Source organism: Tursiops truncatus, chromosome 20 (genome assembly GCF_011762595.2).
Source record: "Tursiops truncatus isolate mTurTru1 chromosome 20, mTurTru1.mat.Y, whole genome shotgun sequence".
In the NCBI taxonomy this organism is placed as follows: Eukaryota; Metazoa; Chordata; class Mammalia; order Artiodactyla; family Delphinidae; genus Tursiops; species Tursiops truncatus.
In genome coordinates this window covers 34,273,743-34,293,318 of record NC_047053.1, presented here as the reverse complement: position 1 = coordinate 34,293,318, position 19,576 = coordinate 34,273,743, and the positions used below count along the sequence as shown (strand labels likewise).

General features: G+C 58.7%; 1 protein-coding gene across 1 annotated transcript; it reads right to left on the bottom strand.

Moving 5' to 3' along the window:
• Positions 1-1,192: 1,192 nt before the first annotated feature.
• On the bottom strand, positions 1,193-18,555 carry COL1A1 (collagen type I alpha 1 chain). The gene is made up of 51 exons (XM_033847168.2): positions 18,338-18,555; positions 16,644-16,838; positions 16,475-16,509; positions 16,339-16,374; positions 16,149-16,250; positions 15,246-15,314; positions 14,967-15,011; positions 14,754-14,807; positions 14,519-14,572; positions 13,950-14,003; positions 13,776-13,829; positions 13,393-13,446; positions 13,261-13,305; positions 13,091-13,144; positions 12,926-12,970; positions 12,705-12,758; positions 12,356-12,454; positions 12,225-12,269; positions 12,029-12,127; positions 11,846-11,899; positions 11,594-11,701; positions 11,463-11,516; positions 11,095-11,193; positions 10,858-10,911; positions 10,673-10,771; positions 9,980-10,033; positions 9,725-9,778; positions 9,554-9,607; positions 9,401-9,454; positions 8,912-8,956; positions 8,722-8,820; positions 8,354-8,461; positions 7,840-7,947; positions 7,598-7,651; positions 7,330-7,383; positions 7,026-7,133; positions 6,885-6,938; positions 6,712-6,765; positions 6,411-6,572; positions 6,215-6,322; positions 5,954-6,061; positions 5,794-5,847; positions 5,582-5,689; positions 5,095-5,148; positions 4,873-4,980; positions 4,477-4,530; positions 4,077-4,184; positions 3,703-3,985; positions 3,406-3,596; positions 2,876-3,118; positions 1,193-2,761 (listed from the first exon to the last, which is right to left on the bottom strand). Exons 1-51 carry the CDS (start codon positions 18,438-18,440, stop codon positions 2,615-2,617), a joined length of 4,392 nt encoding a protein of 1,463 aa, XP_033703059.1. The 5' UTR covers positions 18,441-18,555; the 3' UTR covers positions 1,193-2,614.
• Between the last annotated feature and the right edge of the window lie 1,021 nt (positions 18,556-19,576).

Genomic DNA, 19,576 nt, shown 5'->3' with positions numbered 1-19,576 from the left:
CTCTGTGGACCTGAGGGAGGGATGAGGGCCTTTCCTCCCCAAAGGTTTAGTTCCTGAGACCTTGGGAGGGGGGCAGGAATGGGACAGCTGTCAACTTCTCCCCGTCTCTAGGTCTCTGGGCGCCTGGTCTGCTCCGGAGTTCTGACTCCCTGGATCTTCTATGTGCCCACGGACGGCTGTGCCTCTTCCCTGAGATTGGGGAGCTGACCAGTCACCTTCCCTGTGGGGGCCTCAGGCTCTCAGGTCAGCAGGGAGGGGCAGACAGAGGGTGAGGGAAAAAGGAAGGGAGGGAGAGAAAGGAGGAAGAGGAAGCAGGAATTTCTAAAAATGAGAAGGAAAGGGCAGGAGGCAGGGGCTGGGCAAAACGATCTCCCCAGGCCGCCACACACCCAGGGGTCATGTTTTGGGGACTTAGAAGGCCTGTCACCTTCCTGGTAGCAGCTGATAAGTACCTGGACTGCAGCTCTCCAAGGCCCTGGGGAGGATTTCCTGAGGGCTGGTGGTTCCCTCCTTCCCTCCCGGGGGAGACCAGAAGAAGGAGGAGGAAGCAATGTTTTCTCCAGGTCTCCTCTGGCCCTCAGGGCAGGCTCAGCAGCCCTGTCTCATGTTGTATTGCTGACTGCTCCCTTGGAGGAGCTCAGAGGGGGCTAGGACGGAGAAGAGGCCAGATGACCCTAGGCATTTGCCCAGGGGGGCTCCCAGGGACTCCACCTCCCTCCACCAACCACGGGCCTCCCAGTGCCCTGACCACAGCCCCCCAACGCTGCAGGGTGCCCCCAGCAGGAGGGAGGAGCAGCGAGAGTTAATGGCATTGATGGGCATGGGCATGAGGTTTGGGCAGGGCAGGATCTGCCGGGAGGTAGGGGTGTGTGTGTGTGTGTGTGTGTGTGTGTGTGTGTGTGTGTGTGTGTGCGTGTGTGTGTTGTTGCACAAGTGGGTTGCCTGTCTGGCACTGTAAGGGACAAGAGGGTATGGGAGACATGCAAGGAAGATGGCAGGAGAGAGTTAAGAGAAAGGGTAAAGGCGTAAGAAAGGCAAGAGGGAGGGGGAGGGTCCGTCAAGGGTGCTAGAGGGAGAGGGGAAGGGAAGGGGCAGACGCTGAAGGAGAGCCCACCCACCTCCCAAAGCTCCCTCCCCAGGACTCCCCTCCACCAACTCCAAGGAAGGAAATTAGGAGGCCACTGCAGATAGGTTTGGGTCATTTCCACATGCTTTATTCCAGCAATCAAAATAATTAAAAACATCTCAAATTATTATACACATACAAAATAGGTACAGAGTCTCTTGTTTCCTCCCACCCCTAGGGGGAAAAACTGCTTTGTGCTTTGGGAAATTGTGCTCTGAAACCCAGTGAGAGAGAACGCAGAACAGACTACAAGAGAGGCCGCGAGGATGGGATGCAGCTGACAGGGTTTCAGAGGCGGGAGAGGTCGGGGGAGAGAGAGGAGAGAGGCCTGAGGTGGTGCGAGGCGCCGCCGAGGGGGATGAAGAGAGGGTGGAGAGCAAGTGACCCTGTCTGGAGCCGGCACTCTCTCCCCCACATTAAATAGCACCTTTAGAAAATTCACGAGTCCCCATCCACGAGAGAAAAAAAAAAAAAAAAACAAAGAATAAAAAAAGACTTTGAACAAAAAGGAACATTTGCTGGCCTAAGGGGGGGGTGCGTTTCCACTTCCATAGCACCAGTGATTCCCTCCCCACCCCACCCCATCACAGAGATGTAGCACCTTTGATATAAAACGGGGAGCCCCTTCCACCCTGCCCCCATCCCGCCCCCCACGCAGTCGCCCCGGTGACACACAAAGACCAAAGACGAGAACGAGGTAGTCTTTCAGCAACACAATTACACAAGGAACAGAGCAGTCTCTCCCACCCAGCTGGGTAGCACAGGGGGATTGGCATGTTTCTCAAATCCGACGTTTCTGCTCTGTCTTGGCCCCTCCTGACTTTTCTCCAAACCCGGTGGTGAAGGGCCAGTGGTGCCCCTGGCATGCTCCCCCTCAAAAACAAAGAGGGCTATGTTGCCGGGGCAACAGGGATGCCAGATGGTAAGGCTTCTTTGGCAGTCTGAGAACTCCGGGTTCCCCCAGGGCTCGGGGGTTCTGGGTGAAGGGAATAGGCTGGGAGTGTGGGGGCCACTTGGGTGTTTCAACATTGCCTTTGGTTGCTGGGCAGACAATGCATTGTTTCCTGCGTCTTTCGGGGAGACTTAGATTCGGGGAGCAGTGGAGGGGAGGCCCCAAGAAGGCATGGAGAAAGGAGCAGAAAGGGCAGCGTTGGGGTGTCATAAGCCCAACGGGCAGAAAAGGACTTACCCCCACGTGGGTCTTCAAGCAAGTGGACCAAGCTTCCTTTTTTAAAAAGTTATTTATTTATTCTTTTTTTTTTTTTTTGGTAAGGTTGAATGCAGTTTTGGTTTTTGGTCATATTCAGTTGGTCAAAGATAAAAACTAAGTTTGAGAGATGAATGCAAAGGAAAAAAATATTTTCCAAAGTCCATGTGAAATTGTCTCCCGTTTTTTTGGCTTTTTGGGGGTTCAGTTTGGGTTCTTTGTTTCCAGAGTCAGGGGCAAGTGGGTTGGGTGGGAGGGAGCCAGGTTGGGGTGGAGGGAGTTTACAGGAAGCAGACAGGGCCAACGTCGATGCCGAATTCCTGGTCTGGGGCGCCAACGTCCAAGGGGGCCACATCGATGATGGGCAAGCGGGAGGTCTTGGTGGTTTTGTATTCGATCACTGTCTTGCCCCAGGCTCCGGTGTGACTCTGGGGTGAAAGGGAGACAATGGGAGAGGGGTGTCACCAAGTGGCAGTGAGGGGGTGGGGGACTGAGCCTGCCCGGAAAGCCAAAGCGCAGAGCGGGGGCCCTGCTGGACTCACCGTGCAGCCGTCGTAGGTGACGCTGTAGGTGAAGCGGCTGTTGCCCTCGGCCCGGATCTCAATCTCGTTGGAGCCCTGGAGGAGCAGAGCCTTCTTGAGGTTGCCAGTCTGCTGGTCCATATAGGCCACGCTGTTCTTGCAGTGGTAGGTGATGTTCTGGGAGGCCTCAGTGGACATCAGGCGCAGGAAGGTCAGCTGGATGGCCACATCGGCAGGATCGGAGCCCTGGCCGCCGTACTCGAACTGTGGGAGCGGAAGAGCGAAGAGTGAGTGGCTGTGTTGGAGCCTCCGGTCCTGGCCTCCCCCCCGGAGTCCCCTGAGAGCATCCTAGTGAACCTTACGTCCAGAGGTGGCACCCCTTGCCCCCAGGCACCCTGTGTTTGACCCCGTATCAAGGACCCAGGTCTCCTGCCTCCCAGCTGATCACACTTAGCAGAGGTCTGGTCCACCCAGGACCTACCCTCAGGCCCTTCTGAGCCCCGGGCCAGCCCATCCCCTAAGAGCGGCTACGGGATCGAGCTCACGCTCACCTGGAATCCGCCGGTCATGCTCTCGCCGTACCAGACGTGCCTCTTGTCCTTGGAGTTCTTGCTGATGTACCAGTTCTTCTGGGCCACGCTGGGCTGAGTGGGATACACGCAGGTCTCGCCTGTCTCCATGTTGCAGAAGACCTTGATGGCATCCAGGTTGCAGCCCTGGTTGGGGTCAATCCAGTATTCTCCTGCAGTGGGGCAGAGTGCGATGGCGTCAGGGGAGGTGCGGGATGTGGGCGCCTCAGGGCTCAGCCCCGCCGCGGCGGGAGGAGGCACAGCCGGGCCAGCCCTTACCGCTCTTCCAGTCGGAGTGGCACATCTTGAGGTCACGGCAGGTGCGGGCAGGGTTCTTGCGGCTGCCTTCAGGGCTCCGGATGTTCTCGATCTGCTGGCTCAGGCTCTTGAGAGTGGTGTCCACCTCGAGGTCACGGTCACGGACCACGTTGGCATCATCGGCCCGGTAGTAGCGGCCACCATCCTGAGCCTTCTCTTGAGGTGGCTGGGGCAGGAAGCTGAAGTCGTAACCACCGCTGGGAGGACCAGGGGGACCAGGGGGTCCGGGAGGGCCGGGGGGACCCTGCGCAGAGAGGGAGGAGAGGGGGGATTACCGGGGTTCAGTGCTTTCGGGGCTGGAGGGCCATGGGCAGACAAGGTGGGGGACCACATACAGCAGGACCAGCATCACCAGTGCGACCACGAGGACCAGGGGGACCGATGGGGCCTGGGAGACCGTTGAGTCCATCTTTGCCAGGAGTACCAGCGGAGCCAGGGGGACCCTGCAGGGAGGAAGCTGGTTGGAGAAAGCCTGCCAGAAAGCACGGGCCCACCCCAGCTCTGGCAGAGAAACCCACAACCCACTCTGCCTGGGCTCTGATTCCTCGGCCTCATTACGGCTCACTCCCACAGCTGGGCCAGGAAATTTTGTGGGAGGAAGCAGTGGGGAGGGGGAGGCGAGGGCTGCATAAGGTGGTCCAGAACCCCCTTCCCTTCTTTCATCCCCTGCCCCAGACCCTTCTCCAGAGAGGCGAGGGACCCAGGAAGAGCAGATAAATAGAAGACACAACTCACGCGGGGACCAGCAGGACCAGAAGCTCCGGAGGGACCTTGCTCACCAGGAGAGCCCTGAAGGAGAGATGCGAAGACAGTTTAGGCCGAGTGTAGGTCAAATGTGGCCAGCAACCACCCCCCTGCCAGCCACCTTGTTATTCTGGAAGTCTAGCCCCAGGGTGTCCATAGGCTGAGACCCCTCCCACGATCCCTCGTTGCGCACCCCTCACTCTCTCAGAGGCTACTTGGAAATACCCATTAGTCTTCAGACCCCAGTCCCCACTAGGGAGGAGAAGGACGGTCCAGAGAGAGAAACCGAGGCAAAGTGTCCTCCCCCATCACACAGTAGGACTTGGGGAGATGATAAAAGAAGACAAGATGGCAGCTGGGCGCTGGGGAGGGGCTGGGCATACTCACGGGAGGGCCAGGGGGACCCTGGAGACCAGAGAAGCCACGGTGACCCTTAATGCCTCTGTCGCCCTGTTCGCCTGTCTCACCCTTGTCACCACGGGGGCCTTGGGGTCCCTAGAAGAGAGATGGGGACAGGCTGTCAGGTGGAAGTTCTGTTAGCACTGAGGGGGTGCAGTCCACATCTGGACAAGGGTTCTGAGCACACAAGGGCCAGAGCAGGGCACTTACGGTGGGGCCGCGGGCACCAGCGGGGCCAATGGGACCAGCAGGACCAGCAGGACCCTGGGGAGAGCAAAGAGAGCATTAGAGCATTAGATCCTGGTCAGGGAGAGCCCAGCTGAGGGCTGGCACGGCCTGAGCTGCAGGTGAGACCCCCCCCCTTGGCCAAATCCCTCTTTCCTCTCATCTTTTCCCACCATATCCGTTCTCTCCTGACCCCAGGTGAATCTTCGTGTAAATTCAGGCCTCACGGAAGCTGGGGCGAGCACCTGGGAACAAACCCCATTCCTCGGGGGAAGCGGGACTGTCGGGAGGAGGGGCCTCAAGGCTGAGCTGTGGCTCAGTGTTTCCAGGGAGGCCAGGGGCCCAGACATCTTGCAAGGCCTCCTCGTCTCCCCTGCTTAGGTGAAGCCAGGTGTCCATCTGCAGACCCCTCGGCAGGCTGGAGAGTCCCTGGCCTGAGCAGAAACGGTAAAGCCAGAGCCCAGCTACTTACAGTCTCGCCACGATCGCCGCTCTTGCCAGCAGGGCCGACGGGGCCGGGGGCACCAGGGGAACCAGGAGCACCAGGGGGTCCAGCAGGGCCGGTCTCACCACGGTCACCCTGAGAGGGGAATGGGGGTAGGAGGGGAATCCGGGTCAGCCCCAGCTGAGAGGGCCAGGTGGAGCGGCAGGTGGGGCTGTGGCCCCAGGGGGCAGCCGTCTTACCTTGGGGCCCGGAGAACCGTCTCGTCCAGGGGATCCTTCGGCACCAGGGGCTCCCTGCAGAGAGTGGGGGAAGGTGAACGGCAGCCAAGGGGAGGGAGGCTCAGGCCAAGGCTGAGACGGCCACACCGACGGCACTGGCGTGGGGCCGGCAACCGCTTACCTCACGTCCAGACTCGCCAGGGGGTCCAGCCAATCCGGGGGGGCCCATGGGACCAGGGGGGCCACGTTCACCACTTGCTCCAGAAGGACCTTGTTTGCCGGGTTCACCCTGAGGGAGAAGAAAGGGTCAGGCCAGGGATGGGGTGGGAGAGGACCTTAGGACCCGCCTCCTCTGTCCCCGCTGACCCCAACACCCCCACCCTGCGCCCTCCAAGTCCTGCAACTGTTCTCGTCTGGATCCGCAAGGTGAGGGGGCACTCACAGAGGGGCCAGGAAGACCAGGGAAGCCTCTTTCTCCTCGCTGACCGGGCAGGCCGACCACGCCACGCTGTCCAGCGATGCCCTGAGGTCCGGGAGAGCCGGGAGAGCCCTGTGGGGGATGGGTGGGGGTGAGGTGACTTCCAGTGGCCAGGGACGCTGCCCCCACTCTGGACCCGTCTGGAGCGTAGTGCACTTACAGCAGGTCCATCAGCACCAGGGGCTCCTTTCTCACCAGCGGGGCCAGGGGGACCGGGAGGACCGACTTCCCCAGCACGCCCAGCGGGGCCGGTCTCACCGCGGGGGCCTTTGCTGCCTTCTTTGCCAGCAGGACCAGAAGGTCCAGGGGGTCCAGCATTTCCCTGGTTGGGGAGAATTGGGGCCGTCAGAATCCATCGGATTCCGGAGCATTGCGGAAGCCGTAGTTGGGCCCACCGCGCTCCTGACGGCCTGTGCCCCATACCCTCCCAGACCGGTGGAGTCTCCACCACAGACACTTACAGAGGGCCCAGGGGGACCAACTCGGCCAGCAGCACCAGGGAAACCAGTAGCACCCTGGAGAAAAGGACAAAGACGCAATCAGAGGGAGGACAGCCCCTCACCTGGCCCAGCCGCCCCATCTCCAAACGCGGGCTGGGGAGAGCCTCGGCCGAGAATCAGAGTGAGATACTCACAGGGGGACCAGCGCTGCCACGAGCACCTTTGGGTCCGGGAGCACCAACGTTACCCTGTAGGAGAGCACAGAGGCGTCACGGCTGGGCCGGTCCTGGATCCAGCCTGCTGGCAGCTCGGGGCCTAGATGGCGAGATACTCACAATGGGGCCGGGAGGTCCAGTGGGTCCAGCACTGCCAGGGGCACCAGCATCGCCTTTAGCACCAGCATCACCAGGTTCGCCTTTAGCACCAGGTTGGCCATCAGCACCCTGGGGGAGGAGGGAGTGTGGTGAGTGGAAGGTGAGCCTAGGAAGTCAGCTGAGGAAGGACAGGAACTCCAGGCAGGAGACAATTCCCCCTCCACCCTGCTTCTCTGAATCAGGCCAATGCCTCTCTCCTCATCCAGTCACTCAAGGCCCCAGGGCCTAGTTGGAGATGGAAGATGAAAGGGATCTTGGTACTCACAGGGGGGCCAGCGAAGCCAGCAGGGCCGGGGGGACCAGGCTCACCACGGTCTCCCTAGAAGAAAAGGAGGCAAATGGAGAGATGCCCTGATCTGGGGGAAGGTGGGATGGGACGGACTGGAGGGTGGGGAAGGAGGGCCTGAGGAGAACTCCACAGGGACCAGAGCAGGTGGGAGCCAAGGTGGAGGAGGGCCAGAAAGAGGGCCAGGGGCGGTACGAAGGGACAGAAGGCTGGAGTATGGAGCCATAACTGGCTCTTCTGTACTTACGGGGGCACCACGAGCTCCAGTGGGACCAGCAGGGCCGCTAGGACCAGTTTCACCCTGAGAGGGAGGGACAAGAGGTGCAGGGTCAGGGGCCCATGCTGAATACTCCTGGCGGATAACCCAGGTCCCCCACCTTTGGATCACCAGCTTAGCATGGCAGGAGCTGCCTCCCCCTGCAGAGCTGTGCCCAGGCTTGCTGGGGAAGCTGTGTGTTAGGGAAGAAGGTGGGGAGGCAGCCGTCTCACCTTGTCACCAGGGGCACCAGCGGGGCCAGGAGGACCAATGGGACCAGTCAGACCACGGACGCCGTCTTTGCCAGGAGCACCATCAGCACCTTTGGGACCAGCATCGCCCTAAAGACATAGGAAAGCCTGAGACTTCCAGTGTGGGGCAAGGAGGTGACCTATGGCATCCTGTTTGTGTCTGCCCTGCCCCCACGTGTGCCAAGGACTCAAGATCTCTCAGGGGAAAGGTGTCTGTGTGGGGATTCCGGGGAACTTAGATTAAGAAGCTCCTGCTTTGTGTAGAGGGATTCCTCGTCCAGGAGCCCCCCTCCCACCTCTTGTTGCCATGGTAACACATGGGCAGGGTAGGGCCTGGACTATAGGTAAGGATTCGTCAGCCAAGAGGCCAGAGAAGAAGGAGGATTAAGGAGAACAGGGAAAGACCCAAAGGAGTAAAAGGAGAGATGCTGAGGGATCTGAAGCAGAGAGAGATGGGAACCACACAGGGTTCGAGGGAGGGGGGAGTTCAACTTACTCTGTCACCCTTAGGGCCTGGGAGACCTGCTGCACCTCGTTCACCAGGCATTCCTTGAAGGCCAGGGGCGCCCTGGTTACCAGGGGCTCCAGGGGCACCAGCATCGCCCTGTATGACAACCAAGAAGATGGGAGTCTCAGAAGTGGGTCACAGCTTTGAGCCCCCTCTTAATTTCTCCCAGGCTTGGTTCTGAGGCCAAAGACAGGTACTAGCTAAGAGGAAAGGTTCACAGCCCAGAACTTCAGGCTGCACATGGACCCCCCCCAGTCTTGTCCCCCCATCCCTCCCCAACATCCAGCCGGCTTTGGTCACAGCCAGGCAGCCCCCATCACAGGAAGGGTGAGACCTGGTCCCTGTGCTGCCCTTACCTTAGCACCATCATTGCCAGGGGGACCGTTGGACCCACGGGGACCTGCAGGACCGGAGGGCCCTTGCACACCACGCTCGCCGGGGAAACCTCTCTCGCCCTAGAAGGAAAGGACAGGGCCCATGAGGCGGCTGCAGAGACGGGGCCAAGCACGGGGCATGTTGGCAGAAGCAGCAAGAGGCTCTACTTACTCTTGCTCCAGAGGGGCCGGGGGCACCAATGTCTCCAGGAGCACCCTGAGCGGGAGGGAGGGACACACAGTGAGCAGAACCCGCCTTGGTCCTCCCAACTAGAAAACATTCTTGTCCACCTGGGGGCTAGCCCTTGGGGTCTGTGATTGGAGACCAATCCCTTCTCAGCATTGAACCGGGATTATCCCTCTACTCCTCCTCGTGAACGTGTCACCCTCCCCAGACTTGGGGTTGAGGGAAAGCCAGAGTATTCCAGCAGCTCTAAAAAGAAGTCATCCAGGCCAGCAGCCATGCAGCTCCTTCCAGATCCTATCACACAGAGGTGCAGCTCTTTGCTCCCCTCTGTGTAGCACCCTTCATGATGGGAAGTCCTTCCTCGAGTCTAACCTTGATCCCTCTAGTTGATGGTTGTCTGATTAGCTAGGGGGCCGGACTCTCCCTCTGTATTCCCTGCACTCCCCATCTCTTCAGCGACCTGCTACCTCTTACCTGTTCACCGGGTTTGCCTGCTTCACCAGGAGGACCAGAAGGGCCAGGGAGACCCTGTAGGTGGGAAATGGGGGAGGGAAGCGAGGGATTAGAATCTGGAAGAGGTGTTGCTCATGCCCCTCTTCCAACACCCTGACAGCCGTGAGGCCTCACCTGGAATCCAGGGGAGCCAGCAGGGCCTTGTTCACCTCTCTCACCAGCAGGGCCCTGCAAAGAGGAAATGCTGCGGTCATGGGAAAGCTCAGGAGAAGGGGGACGGGGGCTATCTCCCCTTTCCTGCCCCACAGCACCCCCTCCCCAGGCCTCCCCGTCAGGGACACTCACGGCAGGTCCGGGAGGTCCCTGGGCTCCAGCTTCTCCGTCTTTGCCAGCAGGACCCTATGGGGAGAGAGTGAAAAAGGGGTCAGGGTGGTGAGGTGGGCGGGCAGCTGAGGAGGAGAGCACAGGTAGGGGGCCTGGGGGCTGGGGGTCCTGACGCCCTGGGGATGGGCTGGAGCCTCCCGCATCCCTCCTGCAGGATGTAGGGATGTGACGTGGGCGGAGGCAGGGAGGGGACAGGGACCAAAAGGCGATACTTACAGCAGCGCCGGGGGGTCCAGGAACGCCTCGTTCTCCAGCCTTGCCGGGCTCTCCCTGTGGGGAGACAGAGTTAGGGTTGAGGGAGCTGAAGTGGGGAACCGGGGCCTCCTGGGTCCCTCCCGTTTACTTTGAGTGGCATTTTTAAGGAGCTTTTGAATCTGTCAATCAGCTCTGGCCCCTGAGGAAGGCCTTTGCTGGCTTCCACTGCTCCATCTCTTGGCCTCTCCCTGAGCCCTCTCCTCCCAGACGACCCGCCCCTTAGGCCCCTCTCTCCACCCTCTTCCCTTTCTTCTCCCCATTGTATGCCTTTGGTGACCTGAGCTGCAAAGGGCTCTCATCTCTTCTGATATCTTCTTTTGAACCTCAAAGAACCCACCAAGATTTGGGGCTAACTATCATGTAAAAGGCCCATCCTATCCCCGTGTGCGTGTGCGTGTGCGTGTGCGTGTGCGTGTGTGTGTGTTTGGGGGCCAACGATACTTATTTCCAGGGATAGAGCAATGGTAGTAAAGCCAGGAGAGGTCTCTCATTTTATGGAATAGGGAGACTGAGGCCCAGAGAGGGGCAATGAGTGGCTTGAGGCCACACAGCAAGTCAGTGGCAGAGGTGGCCCCAGAGCAAGGACTCTTCCCCCCACCCCCACCCTCGCCCCAAGTGTGTCTGTCCCTGTGATACGCCTCACTGAGTACTCACAGCAGCACCTTTAGGCCCAGGGAAACCCATCACACCGGCCTGACCACGGCTACCAGGAGGGCCTGGGGGTCCGGGGCGGCCATCTTGACCAGCAGGACCCTGAGGATGGAAGGTACAAAAGTGGAGGTGAGGACAGAGGGTGAGAGGTCAGGAGACTGATGTGGGCCTGGGGGAGTGATACTTACAGGGGGGCCAGTTTTGCCATCAGGACCAGGGCTGCCAGGGCTTCCAGTCAGACCCTAGGGGGAGCAGAGAGGTGTGAGTGGGGTGGGGGATAAGGGTGGTGGAAGACGGGGAGAAGGAGAGTGGAGGCTGGGGCGGAGGACATTCTAGAAGGTGGATCTGTGGTCCTGCTCCAGAACCCTCATAGGATGGGCAGGGTCATGGGCCAAGCCGGGCAGAGGGCTGGGCTGGGGTCTCACCTTGGCACCAGGCAGACCAGCTTCACCGGGGCGACCAGCTTCACCCGGAGAACCTTTGGGGCCAGCAGGGCCAGGAGCACCACGTTCGCCAGCGGGACCCTGGTGGGGGGAGTCACAGCAACAATTAGGGGGTCTCTTTATCATGGGCTGGCCTCTTCTTCCTCCTGGGCTGTGGGTGGTGCTTTGAGAGGCAATGGTGGTGGTAGGAAGGTCAAGGTGAGGCTACGTGTGAAGAGAGAGGTCTGCAGCCTCAGTGTGGGCACTAATGACTGGGCGGTGGGAGTGGGAGACGGTTGATTACATCTGGGAGAGGAAGGTAATGTCCAGGGAGCGGCAGGGTTAGCCTCCCACCCCTGAAGAGAGGTTACCTTGGGACCAGCAAGACCATCTGCGCCAGGGAAACCGCGGCTACCGGGTCCACCCTGTGGGAGGAGAGGAGGTCAGTGAGCTCAGACAGTGGGCACCAGGCCGGCTCTGGGGCTGAGAAGGGGGCGCTTACACGCTCGCCAGGGGGTCCAGGCAGGCCAGCAGGTCCGGGTTCACCTCGGGCTCCTCGCTTTCCTTCTTCCCCAGCAGGGCCAGGGGGACCTTGAATACCAGTGGGGCCCTGGAGATGGCAGAGAGGAGGGGGCAGCCTGTGGTGAGGGGCTGTCCTGGTACCAGCTCCAGAGCAGGCTTGAGGCTGGGTGTCCAGGACCAGGGGCTCCCATTCCTCCTTGGACCTCCCCCAAGGGGCTGCTGGGGGACTTACGGGCTCTCCCTTGGCGCCAGTGTCTCCTTTATTGCCAGGAGCACCAGGTTCACCCTGAGTGGGAGGAGAGGAAGATGAGTGAAAAGTGGGGATGCTCAGCTGGCCTGGATCTTCATGCTTCCCAGACAAGGGCCACGGGAGCCAGCTCATGGGGTGGGGCAGAAGAGAGAGAGCAGTACTTACGCTGTTACCCTTGGGACCAGGGGGGCCGCTGGGACCCTGGGGTCCAGAGGGGCCTCGGGCACCCGGGAAGCCAGGAGCACCAGCAATACCAGGAGCGCCCTGCGGGAGGCAGAACAAGTTAAGCCCAGGAGTGGAGGGCACAGGGTGGGCGGAAGGTGGGCACCAGGGACGGCTCTGAAACCTGCAGGATACTTACATTGGCACCTTTAGCACCAGGCTGTCCATCAGCACCAGGGTTTCCCTGTGACACAGAGAGAGGTGGGTGAGTGACAGGCAAGGACTCTGAGCTAGGGATAGGCATGGGGGTACTGAGGAGGTGACACTTACAGCAGGGCCAGTGGCACCAGCAGGGCCAGGGGGGCCGGGCTCGCCACGCACACCTTGGGGACCTTCAGAGCCTCGGGATCCTTGGGGACCAGCTTCACCCTGGATTGGAAGAAAGAACCTGTCAGGAGCCACCCTGGGAGTCCAACCTCATGGCTGGATGGCAGGGGGTGAAGGGCCATGACAGGAGACCAAGAGTCAGGACTCCAAGATCAGAGAAGGGGACCCCAGGACAAAGGTGTTGGGGACTGGGCTTCTCTCTTGATTCTGGGTCCCTCTGGTTTGGGGAGCAGGGAGATGCCCACCCCTTGGCCTGTGGGAACCCTGCTCATTGGAGGGTGGGGGGTCTCACCTTAGCACCAACAGCACCAGGGAAACCAGGAGGACCAGCGGGGCCAGTGGAACCCTGTGAATGAAAGGGAGATGTTAGTGAGAAGGAAGATGGCAGCCGCAAGTCACACCCTGGGACAGAAGAGGCCCTGGGGCTCAGTCCTGCCCCTGGTATCAGACCCAAGAGCTGACACTGAGACCCCTCTGCAATCCCAGGCACTGAGGTCTAAGGGCTGTACTCACAGGGGGTCCAGCAGCACCAGTAGCACCATCATTTCCACGAGCACCCTGCAGGAGAGAGGGGAAAGCCCCAGTTACATTCACGGAGCACTGCTCACCTCAGTCCCTTTAGCTCCTGGGGAACCTCTTCCAGAACCTGGAGTCCCCCAAGGGGCCAGGAGTACTTACAGCAGGGCCAGGGGCTCCAGGGCGACCTCTCTCACCAGGCAGACCACGGGGGCCCTGACAACAAAAACAAGAGAAGGCAAGTGAGACAGCAGACACACCCCTCTCCCCAAGCCCCCATCTCGCCCTTACGTCCTGTTCCCTCTCTTCCTTCTACAACTGGACACACTCACCATCTGACCAGGAGCTCCATTTTCACCAGGGCTACCAGGCTCACCCTACAGAGCAGAGAATAGAGTTAGAAATTCATTCATGGTGGGACTGCAGGGGAGGTGGAGGACCATGACAGTCACACAGCTTCCTACCTTGGGACCAGCAGGACCAGCATCTCCCTTGGCACCATCCAAACCACTGAAACCCTAAGATAGGAAGAGGGCCAACGTGAGACCTTGTGGAGACTGTGGACAACCTTGACAGCCACCCAGACCTCATGAGGAACCTCAGGAGGTCATCATAGCTATCTCCCTGTGTCTGAGCTAGACTAAATCCCAACTGGCCCAAGATCTCACTCCATCCCTTTATTGGGATTTCCTTCCCAATGGAGGGAAGTTCTCTTTGATGTCTACTCTCTATCCCTTGGAACTTATATAGCTGCCATCCACCACGACGCACACCAGGATCCTTTGGGGAAAGGGTTGGAATGCGATACTGGGACTTTGGGAACTTAGATGACACAAAGGTGACTCACTCTGTGTCCCTTCATTCCAGGAAGGCCAGCCGTTCCGGGCAATCCCCGGGCCCCCTGGAGAGAAAAGAAAAGGACAAAGGCAGGGCTGTTAGAAGACACCACTGTGGACACAGCTCCCAAGTGAAGCCCAAATGCAGCAAAGCCTGGAGGCAGCCACGCCATCCTCCTGCTCACCTGAGGTCCAGGAGGCCCGCGCTCACCAGGACGACCAGGCTTTCCAGCTTCACCCTGAGAGAAAGAGAAAAGGCCATCGTGCCCGTGCCCCCTGAGTTGGAAAAGTATGGAAGGCCTGGGTCTTCCTGGAGTTGTTGAGGGTCAGGCTTAGGGGCCCAGAACCTTATCTCAGTTTAAATTTACCACGCAACCCTTGCTTGAATTTTGCGTCCCTCCAAAGGAATTTCTGTTTATTTCTGTCACCAGCATCTTAATCTCACCACGTGGAGTGAGAATCTGAGGTAAGTGGTTAAGCCTGTGGGAAGCCATTCACATCAGGGGATGGGGTTGGGGACTGCTTTAAGGTGACTGGGGTGAGGGGAGGGACAGCCACCTCTGTTAGGAAGATGGGGAAACATCCCAGGAGGCTCCTTGTTCAAGGGCAGTCCCATGAATCAAGGAGAACATGCCCTCCTTTCTCTGGGTATCACCCCCAAAGGTGGTGGGGGCACTGGGATAGAGATTACAGGGACCTAACACATGGAGAGGTGGTGGGGGTCAGATGGTATCTCTTTACCAGGGCTACTTACATCATCTCCGTTCTTGCCAGGGGGGCCAGGGGGACCACGGGGACCCATGGGACCCTAGAGGAGACAGGAAGAGAGGATGTTAGAATGGCCAGGATAAGGAAAAAAGAAGGGGAAGGCTAGGATTGGAAGAAGGAGGTAAGGAAGACCCCAGATGGTGGTCCTTCGATAGGAGAACCCATGTATTTGTAGAGGGAGTGTGTATTTGCATAGAGAGTACAAGTTGGGGAGCACTTACTGAGGCTCCAGGCTCGCCAGGCTCACCAGGGGGGCCTTGGAAACCTTGGGGACCCTGGCAGACAGGGAGAGAGGGGTAGGGTTAGAAGAGTAGGTCCCTGCCAACCTGTCCCTCATCTCACCAAGAGATCTCTGAGCACCTTCCCTGCCCTCATGCCAGTCCTCTTTCCAAAAGTCCAGAGCCCAAAGCGGTGTAGACAGCCTGGATACTCACAGGTGTGCCAGGGGGGCCAGGGAGACCACGAGGACCAGAAGGACCCTACAGAGGAAAAAGAAAGGGAGGCCATAATGAAGCCTCTGTAGGAAAGGTTATCTCCCATGGTTCCCATTCAGACCACCCAGTCGCCTGGCATCCTCTCTGGATTCTGAGGTCCCAAAGGTCTTCTTGAGCTCCTAAGTTATCTATGCCACCCCATATCCCTTCCCTGGCCTATCCTGTCTGGATCCTCATCTGCTCTTCTTCTGTCCTCCACATCCCTCACTGGTGACTCACCATGGGGCCAGGCACAGAAATTCCTGTTGATTTCTCATCATAGCCGTAAGACATCTGGGGAGCAAAGTTCTAGAAGAGAGAGTACATGAGAAAGCAGGGTCAGGGCAGTGAGTTGAAAGGCAGAAGATATCACCAGTAATGGGAAAAACTGATATCACGTGCCTCCTGATGTGACACGCTATGCAGGACAACAACATGACCTGTGGCATAGCCCTGCCCAAGACGTACCACTGGAATGTAATCATGGAGACATATCCAACCAACCCAATTTAAGGGACAGTCTACAGAACAACGGGCCTCTTCAAAAAATTTCAGTGTCATAAAAGACAAAGAAAGTCTGAGGAATGTTCCAGGTGAAAGGAAACTAGAGACATGACAGTTAAATGTAATTCATGATCCTGGCTTGGATCCTGGAACAGGAACAACAACAAAAAAGCTATAAAGACCATTATTGGGAACACTGGTGAAGTTTGAATATGGACTGCATAGTAGATAATAAATAGTACTGTATCAATGTTAAATTTCCAAAATGTAGTCATTGTGCAACACTCATGTTAAGAGAATGTTCTTGCTCTCAGAAAATACATGCTAAAGTATTCAGGAGCCAAGGGACATAATACCAGCAACTTACTCTCAAATGGTTTAGAAAAAAAAAAAAAAACCCAGATGATTATATTTATACACAGAAACTGATAAAGCAAATGTGACAAATCGTGGATATGTGAAAGTTCTTTGCATTATTTTTGCAACTTTTCTCGTTTTCTTCCTGTAAGTTTGAAGTTATTTCATACTATGAAGTATGCCATCTGCCAAAACAACCCCAACAAACTAAAAACCCCGCGGTGGGGGGGTGGGGGCGAGGTGACATAAGGCCTTCCACGAACGCCTCGACTCTCCACTTACTCCTCCGAGGCCAGGGGGTCCGGGAGGTCCTGGGGGTCCGGGGGGTCCGGGAAGTCCAGGTTGTCCAGGAATGCCATCTCGGCCAGGGGGGCCAGCGGGTCCCTGCAGCGGGAGAGGGCGGGCCGGTTGAGCGCAGGCCAGGAGCCACGCCCACCTCCAGCCCCAACAGCCGGGAGAGGGCACCGCTTACCCTTGGGCCTCGGGGGCCAGTGTCTCCTTTGGGTCCCTATGGGGTTGGGGCAGAAGAAACAAGAGAAGCCGGGTTAGAGAAGGAGAACCGTGAAGAGTCTTGGGCGGGGTGGCGAAAGTCGAGGGCAGAGGATTACCTCGACTCCAGTGGTTTCTTGGTCCGTGGGTGACGCTAGAAGGGGGGGGCGGGAAGAGATTCGGCTTAGAGGCAAGGTTTGCTCCAGGTGCTTCCGGCAACAGACGCCTCCCCTGCGCTGGGCAAGGGAGAGCCCCCGCCCCCGCCCCGGCCCAGGCCCCGAGCTATACCCTCGCCTTCCGGGCAGACGGGGCAGCACTCGCCCGCGGGGACTTTGGCGTTGGGACAGTTCTTGATTTCGTCGCAGATCACGTCATCGCACAACACGTTGCCGTTGTCGCAGACACAGATCTGGCAGGGCACGGGTTTCCACACGTCTCGGTCATGGTACCTGAGGCCGTTCTGTACGCAGGTGACTGGTGGGACTGGGGCAAGAGGGGGAGATGGGGGCTGTCAGCAGCACGCGAGTCCCCCACCTCGGGGCTCCAGGTACCCCAACCCCACCGTCCCTTCCCCTCGGTCTTAGAGGCACATTTAGATTTCCCCTTTCCCGCCTCTCCTTTTTTTGTCTTTTTGTTTTTCCTTTCCCCAAATCCTTAAACGCTCATCTGCTCCTCATCAGCGCCAGTGACAGGGCCGCGGCGCCTGGCCAGGGAAGCTATAACTCTTTCCAGTTCCCAGGAATTTAAACAAAGTTTTAGGCCGGGGTTGCTTCCAACTCCAACCCCAGACCATTTGCGCTGAAGCCAAATGAAATAAAAAGCCATTCGGTGGGAGAGTGGGGGGTGGAGGAGTGGGAAGAGAAGCTCCCCAACCAGAGGGCAGGCTTGTGGGGCGTGGTTTGGGTGGAGACAGAAGGAGGGGACGGCAGGAGAGACAAGAGGTCTAGCCCGGATCCCGCCCCATTCCCGGGGCAGGTGGGATGGCGTGGGCGGGGCTAGGAGGATGGGGGAGGGGCTGATTGGCGTGGGATTCCGCCCAGAGACTTGAAGCGTACCGTAAAAGTAGGATATGCCCTAACCTCCAGCGCCCAGACATCTCAAAAGGCCTCTCTCAGTGACACCCCCCGTTTCCCAAAGCCAGCCAGTGCCTCTGGGTCACTCCTTAGCCAAAGAACCAGAAAGTCCGCAAATAGTAAATGAAGTTAGTTAACCACGCCCACCGCGGATCGTCTACCGAGACGGCCACTAGGTGGCGGGCGACACTAAGCAATTTCCCCCGACTGGCTACTTCTAGAGACTGGGCTACCCTATCTCCAACTTTATTTTCCAGGTCTAGAGGTGGGGTCCGCACCGGGCAACAATCCCGGTCTTCCCGCTCCGGCTCCTGCGCGGGGAAGCGCTGGATAAGGAGGCGCACTGCCCAGTGTAGATCAGCAGAGGGCGCAAGGACTCTGCCTGACCAAGTCCGCGCCGACGAATCTCTTCCTTCAACCCGCCCACGCTCCGCGCCCCCTCCCCCGCTCCGCCCAGCACCTCCGCGGCCCCAGGAACATTGTCTAGCCTGCAGAGAGGGTAAACAATCTTTCCTTATGAATCATCTCATAGCCTTTCTGATCACTCATAGCTTGGGCTCCAAATTCCCAACTCGGCGCCCCCATCCCATCTTCGACGTACTTTCCCCCCACCCGGCGTCCAGACCCCATTTTCCCCGCAGTACTTCACAGTGCGCGCTCAGAACTCCTCCTGTGCCAACTCGCGCCGTGCAGCATCCTCCCTTCTCACTCCTGGGGGGCGTTCATCTACACCCTGACCCAGAGTGCGGTCCCTTCTATCCCAGGGCGCCGAGGACAAGCCCTCACCATCTTCCTTCCATTCCTGAGCCTCCGGAGCATCCCGAGTCTCAGTTTAAGTTGCGGACCCCTGGGACCAAACGCAGGGCAAGATACCAAGCAGCCCTAGACTCCCAAAAGTGTGGGACTTACTGTCTTCTTCTTGGCCTTCTTCTTGGCCCTCCTCTTGGCCGTGCGTCAGGAGGGCGGTGGCCGCTAAGAGGAGCAGGAGCCGGAGGTCCACAAAGCTGAACATGTCTAGACCCTAGACATGTAGACTCTTTGCGGCTGGGGTGGGGGTTAGCGTCCGCTCATGCGTGGCCTCACACTCCGCGTGCCTCCTGCTCCGACCCCGAGGAGAAACTCCCGTCTGCTCCGACCACCGGCCCGGGCCCCTTTTATACCATCCTGATGGAGAGCGGGGAGGAACCCTGCCCCTGGGAGAGGGGGAGCCGGCTGCCCGTCCCCCAGCCAATCAGAGTTGTCTGGCCCGGCCCCCAATTTGGGAGTGAGAACGGAGAGGGGGAGGAGGAGGGAAGGGAAGGGAAGCGAGTCCACCGCACATCTCCCCCCTTCGCAGCTCTGCCTCCCCAGCCCCCCAGCCCAGCCAGGGCCAGAGATGATGCCGCTGGGATGCGGCTAGGTCCTCAATATAGTGTGGGCTAGAGAGTGGGTAGGGGCACCTCTTCGGCTTTCTTCCTGGGACCCCCGACCTGGGGGGCGGAACTGGAATTGGGGAGCTGGTTTGGGAACCTTTCAAAGATGGAAGGATTGGGGGTGATTGGGAGAGAGTTCTGCTGGCCATGCCTCGTTCACCCTCCTGACATCGTTGGCAAGAGCTAGGGGATGGGTATGAAGAGGCCAGCTGGGCACCCCTCTAAAGCAGGAGAACCCAGAAAAAAGATGTGCCTGTTTAGGGGTGTCTTCTGGTGTGGCTGGGGTATGGAACTTAAGAATATTTGGGGAACAGGTTAAGGACTCATTTGTAGACATTAAGGATCAGATATGTGGGGATGGGTGCTAGCAAGAGGTTTTTTATTTCAGGATGTCAATTCTTCTGCCGTGCCTGAGGCTCCAGGATGAAGTACAATGCTCTCCCCAAACCTCAGCATGATTGAGAGAGATGGGGCGGGAAGGCTGAGGCACTGGCTGAGAAATTTGACTACGCGGTCTCTCCAGAAGGAAGCTTTGGTGTTGAGTGATGGGGCAGCAGGGTTGTGGTGAGAAATCGCTAAAACTCTTCCACGCTGGGGGGAGTAAGTTTGCATGGGGAGGGCTGTGGTCACTGGCGACTTCGAAAAGGGTCTTGTGTTAGGGTCTGTCATGGCCAGTGGCCAGGCCCTGGTTAGAGACCCTTCTACCCGGCGCAGCCAAACTGGAGAGAACTGTGCT